General features: G+C 35.9%; 1 protein-coding gene across 1 annotated transcript in view; it reads left to right on the forward strand.

Moving 5' to 3' along the window:
* Pkg21D (Protein kinase, cGMP-dependent at 21D) overlaps nucleotides 1–8,720 on the forward strand; it is a 35,367-nt gene extending 26,647 nt beyond the window's left edge. The window contains exons 7-12 of the mRNA XM_069322715.1: nucleotides 337–553; nucleotides 1,053–1,284; nucleotides 4,055–4,218; nucleotides 6,422–6,607; nucleotides 6,971–7,037; nucleotides 8,129–8,720. Of these exons, the coding sequence (XP_069178816.1) occupies nucleotides 337–553; nucleotides 1,053–1,284; nucleotides 4,055–4,218; nucleotides 6,422–6,607; nucleotides 6,971–7,037; nucleotides 8,129–8,224 (962 nt within the window). The 3' untranslated portion in view covers nucleotides 8,225–8,720. The remainder of the gene's footprint in view (nucleotides 1–336; nucleotides 554–1,052; nucleotides 1,285–4,054; nucleotides 4,219–6,421; nucleotides 6,608–6,970; nucleotides 7,038–8,128) is intronic.
* Nucleotides 8,721–8,937: the final 217 nt, after the last annotated feature.

Consider the following 8,937-nt stretch of genomic DNA (forward strand, 5'->3'; position numbering starts at 1 on the left):
ATATTCTCACCATAAATGCATCAAATTTGCCTGCTATTTTGAAAAGCTTAACAATATTTGTTACGTTATACGTAGACATTGTATGATTCTAAGAATCGGTTTAGTAACATCAGGTGAGTGAGTATAGGTGCTTTCACCGCTGTAACAATTTAGCAAGTGGCATCATTCCATACTGTTTTAGATCAATGAAGATATGCAATTTGAATTGTATTTTATTGTTCTGCTGTGCTGTAAATTTGTCACAAAATGATGTATTGCAAATAGGGGCAATTAATGTACAATATTTTGGAAAATTTGATACTGTATAAAAGTTCGTTATTTCTACATTTCTTTCAGAATACGCGTACATTCGCCTGGACGACCTGGACGTTGTGGCAACGCTGGGAGTCGGAGGGTTCGGACGAGTGGAACTAGTACAATATGCCCATGATAAGACTATGACTTTTGCCCTCAAGTGCCTTAAGAAACAGCACATTGTTGAGACACAGCAACAAGAACATATTTTTTCAGAGAAGCGAATCATGATGGCAGTTCGTAACCCATTTGTAGCAAGGTAAAGCCCTTTATGTAAATGAAAATGTTTGACGATCCATTTATAGCATGAAACAGTAACATCTTTGAGTGGTTTATAACAGTATGGAAATGCTGTAATATGTAACTACTGGGTAATATATTTGACAGTGCTCAGAACAGGCTGTATAAGACCTTCCAAGTCATACAATATTATAAGTCTCACCCTACAGGTCGTACAAGACCTTCAGAGTCATACTGTTTAATAAGCCTTACCCTATAGGTCCGACAAGACCTTCAGAGTCATACTGTATAATAAGCCTCACCCTATAGGTCCTACAAGACCTACAAGACCTTCAGAGTCATACTGTATAATAAGCCTTACCCTATAGGTCCTACAAGACCTTCAGAGTCATACTGTATAATAAGCCTCACCCTACAGGTCCTACAAGACCTTCAGAGTCATACTATATTATATGCCTCACCCTACAGATTATACAAGACCTTCTGAGTCATACTATAATATGTACATCACCCTACAGATTGTACAAGACCTTCCGAGACAATAAGTATGTATATATGATGATGGAAGCATGTCTAGGTGGCGAAGTATGGACACTCTTGCGTGATCGTGGTTGGTTTGAAGACCTCACAGCCAGATTTTACACCGCCTGTGTCGTTGAGGCCTTGGAGTATTTACACGCCAAGAATATCATTTACAGAGATCTCAAACCAGAAAATCTCTTGCTGGATTCTACAGGATATGCAAAGTTGGTAAGTCTTATCTATTGATGTCCAGTGCTCTATTTTCTACCATTCTAATTCTAGTTTCTTCCAATAATGAACAACCGAGCACCATTCTATTATTTCTAGTGCTCTGTGTTGAAATTTTGCAGCATGTATATTTATCAAATACCCATAGATTCCTTTTATTGTTCTACTCTTTTTAACATGGTAGCGATCAACAGGTACCTGGGAGTTAGTAAGCACAATCTTTTTTTGTTTGCTGTCAGAGAGGTCTAGTTTATAAATAAATAATATAAATAAATAAATTTATATTTAGGTAAAAGTATATACAAACATATTGAGTTACAAGCAGAATGTTGGATTTCTAGATAGAGCTAGTATATACTATGCTTAAAGCCACTAATACGCACAGCGTTTTGGGCAAGATTGATTGGCGTTATTGTTCTCCCCCATACACATCCTATGAGTGGTAGTTTATTGTGAACTCCATACTCATCCTGTGAATGGGAGTTTATTGTGCACCACATACGCACCCTATGAGCAGTAGTTTATTGTGCACCCCATACTCATCCTGTGAGCTGTTCTGGGATGCATCCTGGGAAACGGGAAGTTGATGGTGAAGGGGGGTGGGTGGGGGAGGAGGGGTATCTCGATAAACTTTAAAGGCATCCATCCTCTCCTCAACTACAGAAAACCCAGCACACAAAACACAAATCCTATCTTGTATCATTTTTCTCCTAGTTAATTTCAATCTTTAAGATCAGTCAACTGTCAGGAAATTAACGATGCAATCAACTGTAGCATATTTAACCTGCTCATGTCATGTTTGCAGGTTAAAATTTTATTAACTTAAGTAGTATAGAGGTTGGGATAGTTTGTACACTAAGTCTCTAATGAACTAGTCTTATAGTTGCAAATTTATACAGTACAGTATCTACTGTAGTTTTAATAAGCTGCAATTGTTTAATTATATGACATGTTCTAATGTTATACGTCAGTATGTATGCTGTGTATGCAATCTGAAAAGTATAGACATTTATACTGTATTTTATGCACCTCAACCCACTCTCACAATTTCACAAGCATCAAATTTGATGCGATTTTGCCTAACCGATGTTTATTATTTTGAAGGAGCGTTAATATTGCAGTGCTGGTCATGTTGCTAAACCCTCAGAATTATTACGCTCTAGTCAAAATAGTGATGTATTAAGTCTGAAGACAGGTTAAAAACCTGGCATTAGTAAGTATGAGTTTTGCCTACTTTGAACTCATGTTATATTAAGGTATATTTAATTTTGTCCAGGACAGGAAGCTTGTGTAGCTTGCTTCTATTATCTTGCTAATAGCTTGCTGCTATTTGCACAAAGCTTGCTAATAGCTTGCTGCTATTTGCACAAAGCTTGCTAATAGCTTGCTAATAGCTTGCTACTATTAGCACAAAGCTGCTATTAGGACAATATCCAACTCTGGCCCCAGACAGCACTCGGTACCCCTACTCAAATCTCTGAATATGTTAGATATTAAGTCACTGCACATCTTCTCATGTGTATTTTATATATATATATATATATATATATATATATATATATATATATATATATATATATATATATATATATATATATATATATATATATATATATTTTATTTTTTTTCTTCTTCGAGGATGTGGGTCCCTTTAATTAAACCAGTGGTGGTACCCCTAAATAAATTAAATAAATATATATATATATATATATATATATATATATATATATATATATATATATATATATATATATATATATATTTATTTAATTTATTTAGGGGTACCACCACTGGTTTAATTAAAGGGACCCACATCCTCGAAGAAGAAAAAAAATATATATATATATATATATATAAATAAATAAAATGCTGAACTGTAATGTCAATCCTGACCTTAAAAGCTTCCTAGAAGGTTGTAACAGAACCCATGAGCACCACACCAGAAACAAATACCTTTTTGATATTCCAAGAGTACGACTTAATCAAACTAGAAATGCTTTACAAATCAAGGGACCAAGAATGTGGAATGATCTTCCCAATCATGTTAAAGACTGTACCTCTCTCAACCAGTTTAAGATAAAAACGAAGCACTACCTAATTAACTCCCTGTAACCTACCTTACCTCTAAAATGTCAACCCATGTCTGCTATTTTTAATCAAATGCTGTTTGTCGACCAAATTGTATTTTTGCTATTTTTCTGCCATGTTCCCCCCCTTTTTTATTTTAATATTTTCTCAATACAATTTATACTTTAATCTCAATTAGTATTAAGTTTTAGTCTTAAGTGTTTTTTCTGACCGGAACGCTTTGTGTAATAGTGGCTTTCAGGCATTCTATGTACTAGCTCTATCTATAAATCCATCAGTGTTTGTATCACATCTTGTATTTATGTACTTTACCTGAATAAACATTTGAATTATTGAATTTGAACATTTGTATATACATTATATATACAGTATTAGGCTTGTATTGACGTCCCCCAAAGGTCGAACTACTGACCCTCCTCACGATGCAACCCCAAAACAGTTGCCTAACTCCCAGGTAACTACTGTAGCTACTGCTAGATGAACTGGCCAATAGGTGAAAGGAAAGGTGCCCAACCATTTGTGACCTGCCTGGGAATTGAGCTCTGGATCATCAGTCGAATCCAGAACATTGTCACTGTGCTACCAACACCCCGCGTGGATATTATTCGGTGGTCAAGTTTTAATTGTTACAAAATCTTCCTAAAAAATCTTTGCTTTATAATGTAGATTTTGTTATTTTTAGGTTGACTTTGGATTCAGCAAGAAGCTTGGACCCAGCAGCAAAACGTGGACATTTTGTGGCACTCCGGAGTACGTGGCACCCGAGATCATCCTCAATAAGGGCCATGATAAAGCAGTTGACTACTGGTCTATTGGCATCCTTATGTACGAGCTGCTGACTGGAACGTAAGTACTGTACAGTACTGTATTTCGAGATCATATAGTAACATATTGTACCAATTAAAAAAATGGTGTTTTAACTCATTGTACGCTAAAACATTTTTGGTTTTAGCAGTTGGAAATACAGCTAATTATACAATAATATAATTCAATATTAGCACTGAATCATTTCTAAAATTACAAAGAAAATCATTTAAATATACAGTACTGTATATTCTTATAAAGATTACAGTGTAGTTCAGTATCAAAATATTATTTGGCATGTCTCGAAGGAGCCACAAGAGTAAATCATCTATATGAAAGAATGACTGTCTGTCCGAGGCTTCGGGCTAGCTTCACCTAGCTTTGCAAGGGGAATTATCTGGATTAAAGGATGGACATAGGCTGGTTGGGATTGGTCCTATTGGTCATATTAAGAGGGTAAGGCAAAATAGTGACAACCCCCCATGTCACCCTAGATTTCTTCCCATGAAAGTGAAGGAGAATTTAGCATTACAGTAAAATAAAATGTGTGTGTGTTCAAGGTTGGAAGCCAGACAGGGAAGAGAGGGGGAGGGTGAGAAGATGATGAGGTGAGAAGCATAGGGTGGGGAGAAGGGAGAAAATGGAGGAGATGAAGGGAATGTGGGGAGAGTGATTGAAGTGGAGGGGAATTGCACTCTCTCCCAGGCCTTTTACACTCTCTGTGTACCTTTTCTAGTTTTACATATATTTACTAGAAAAATCTGCCCTATAGTATGTGGTAATGTAGCATGAACAGCTTACAAAATTGATACCACATTTATAATTATCAGGATCTCAGAAGAGGTTTTCATGTGGTATATGCTAATAATGTAGGTTATGGGCAAGCAGTGCTTAAAACAATATTTTGAACGCTGATCATTGAACATGAGTAATGTAGACCATTATATATTTTAATACAAACTTTAAATACTGTACAAAGAATATATCATTTGCCTACTGTGTTTACTGTATGGTGGATTTCCAGACATTACAACCCATCCTCCTGTTTAGACAGTACCTATTGTGACCATCATCAATAGTCAGAATTCGTACGTTCTTAGCTTTTATATAATAGTATACTGACTAGTAAGGAATTCTTTTAAAATAAATAAATGAAGCTAAAACACAAACTTAAATATTTCTAGGCCTAGTATAGCACACATATGTACTGTATTAGGCCTCAGATATTGTGTATTAGGTCTAGGGAGGTTAGGATAGGTAGTTTAGTTTGTAAAAGCAACACAAGTAAAAAGTAGTTTTCTGGTTTGTCCAACTCAATAGTTCAGATTTCTACGTTCTCATTTCTTTGTACATAGGTATATAAACTATGGTCCTCATTGTTACTATAAATACAGTACTTACTATTAAAACGGGAGGATGGGCTGGATATTAGATTCCACCCAGGAGTCGAACCCAGCATCAGATAATGCTGGGTTCGATTCCTGGGTGGGACAAAAATGGTTGGCTTGCTAAAGATAAGTGTTGTCAAGAGGAAAAAAAGACATAATTACTGTAGATTTGAAGAAGGAAATCATAGCAATGCCGCCTCTTCCAGTGAGATCAGGGAAGTGTTGGGAACGTTTGAAAAAGGTGACCGTGTTCTTGGAAAAGCATCACCCTAATAAAGCAATGACAACACGGTGAGGGAACATGTTTAATGACAATATGCTGTCTCATTTTAGGAACATCCTAAAATGAAGACAAAAGCAATTGTCAGTAGATATGTTCTTTGGAAAGGTAGAGAAAAGACGAGTAAATGATAGTGAACCACAACCCGGTCCCAGTGGGGTGAAATTTGCAAAGAGAGAGTCCGCCTGACTCAGAGGTGGATTCTCCTTCCACACCATAACCCCTCTCCTCCTCCCCACCTACCCATCATCTCCCTCAAGCCAACAACGACTCTTCATAAGGTAAAGTACAGTACATGTACAATTATAAACAGTAAAACAAAACATTTATACAGTAATAATTACATGTACAGTATTATATTTAAATTATAAAATGTCATATTAATGGTTTGTCCGGGAACATGGTGGAACGGATTAATTCCATTATTTTAAATGGGGAAATTTGTTTCGAAAGACATGCATTTCACATGAAGAGCTCGGTGCCAGAATGGATTAAATTCGTTAATCGAGGCTCCATTGTTTATAGTGCTGTACTATATTGTATTTGTGTAGTGACTGCCTTTTATTCTCTCCTACAGGCCACCTTTCACGGCTTCAGATCCTATGAAGACATACAACATAATATTAAAAGGTATTGACATGATCGACTTTCCACAACACGTGAGCCGCAATGCTATCTCACTTATCAAGAGGCTCTGTCGCGAGAGTCCCGCAGAAAGACTTGGATATCAGCGTAATGGCATACAAGATATTAAAAAACACAAGTTAGTATTTATGGACTTCCTCTTCCTTTTGTTTTTTTTACAAATTTCATTCCTGTTGTGATTAATAATGTGACATAGACATATTGGATTCTTGTGAGCGAACACATCTTGGATGTTTTTACCAAGTCACACAATATGCACTTTTGTAAACAGTCTGACCCTTCGCCATAAAGGCTCATTGAGAACACTCCAGTCCATTGCCAATGTCTTTTCCAATCAGAATTATTCCAATTTCCAAGTAAAAAATATTCTTACACATTTTATATATGATGTAGTGTATAATTATTTGTTTACTCAGTATTTCTCATTTTCATTTCTACAGAAGCATAAATGACTTAATTACATCCTCATCTTTGTTGACAGGTGGTTCCTAGGTTTTGACTGGGATGGACTTCGAACAAGATCTCTCCAACCGCCAATAATTCCGAAGGTAAGGATAACTACACCCGCTTTCTTGGCGCCAATTTGTGTACAAAGTATTAAGACAATGAGAAATAGGCTACTATATTCTAAAAAAAAAAAAATTGTGTCATCCTTAAACCTCTTTCTGTATATGGAAGCAAACCTCGGGCTTTCATACAGGGGTATGATGCAGCTAAATATGTTTTAGTGGGCTCAATTACAAAACAAATTACAGTGATTAGATTTTCAATGATAAGAGAGACGTGGTCCTCTGCACTGTAGAAATGGGGATGATGAGGCTGGGGACCCGTCTTCCCCAAGTGTCTATCTGCTGAAGGTAAAAGTGGCCTAAGATACGAGAACAGGAGGTGCACAGGCCACTATAAGGTAAAGGCAAGTTCGTATGACTATGTGGAATGTTGGAGGCACCAGGAACAAACTGCAAGTGATTCAAATCTTTTCTTTCTTAAAGTTCATACGAAACAATTAAGCAGTATGTAATTATTCAAAGAAAGTGCTAAGCCTATTGCCAAGGCTATTTGCATGCTGCCACAGCAGCTTGAGGGCCAGAATTCAACTGCTCAAGAACTCCCTCACCTCATCAAAACCAACATCAATGAGGGAAGAGTTCCCCTAAGAGTTAATGGATCAGTCAGGTTGTGATTGCTATGTGGGTGTGCAGGCAGCAAGTACAGATAGGTTCATAGATCCAACAAGCACTTAGGAGGCCTGGTCCCAAGGCAGGTTGCATAAAAAAACTTGAGCAAATCAACCACAAGTAATGACAAATGCCTAAAATGTTTTATATTTCAGATAAATTTTGCCATGTACAAGTGGAGTCTCAGGATAACTGCCAGAATGCTTACAAAGATCCTTGCTCTCAGAAATGGCTAAAATGTAAAGGTTATGTGGATGTTAAAAAAAAAATAGTAATTACAGTTTCTGTTACAGAATCAGTTATGTTTTGATAATTTTTTGGATAATAAAGTAAGAATTTAGGATTATGATGTGACTTCATTTGAATATTCTCATTATAACAAAGCATTTAGATAAAAAGAGTGAGTGACCTTTAAGCACAGGACAGACTACTAAAATCTTTAAATCCATTGAACATTACAGATTAAAGGTCCTGCTGATGCCAGCAACTTTGACTCGTACCCTCGAGATGTTGATGTTCCAGGAGATGAACTCAGTGGTTGGGATCTTGACTTTTAAACTCTTGAAATTACAAAAAAGTTGTAATTTTTGGAGACACTAGAAAGTGACATGCTGCTTCTCCAGCATGAATAATGGAAATACTATAAGAAAAACTAAACTGCCTTTAAAGAAAACCTCAATTTATAGAAAGCTACAACACATTTTGAAAGCTTATATGGTGTACAATATTTCTTTGGATATAAACTTAACATTTTGTAAACTTTTAAACAAAAACAAGTTAAGTGTAAAACTATTCCTAGAAGGTTGCAGAACAAGTTTACTTGTAAACTGCCGTGTTATAATTCTTTGCGGTACTTCTATAACGTTTTATAGCAAAATCAGTACTGTACAGTGATCATGACTTCTCTATTACCTCTGCATAAAACTCTTAGAGCAAGATTTGTGTTTCTTAGAATATGTGCTAATAGCATTGCTCTGACCACCCACATATTTTGTTATAGTAATTATTTATTATTATACTGTATTATAGAAACAAACAAGTTTTATTCTTTTTCGTGATGTTTTCTAATTTTATCCATCCCATTTTAATTTTATGTATTACGTAAACATCAATCTTGTGTTTTATATACAGTATTTTGATATGAGTTCACAAGGTCACAAAACACCAAACTGAAATACTCTGTTGTATAGTGAATTATACAGAGTTCATAGATCTAGGGTGACGACGTGTCAAGCATTTACTTGTCCACTTACGAAACGTGTACATCTCT

Source organism: Procambarus clarkii, chromosome 11, assembly GCF_040958095.1.
Source record: "Procambarus clarkii isolate CNS0578487 chromosome 11, FALCON_Pclarkii_2.0, whole genome shotgun sequence".
Lineage (NCBI taxonomy): Eukaryota > Metazoa > Arthropoda > Malacostraca > Decapoda > Cambaridae > Procambarus > Procambarus clarkii.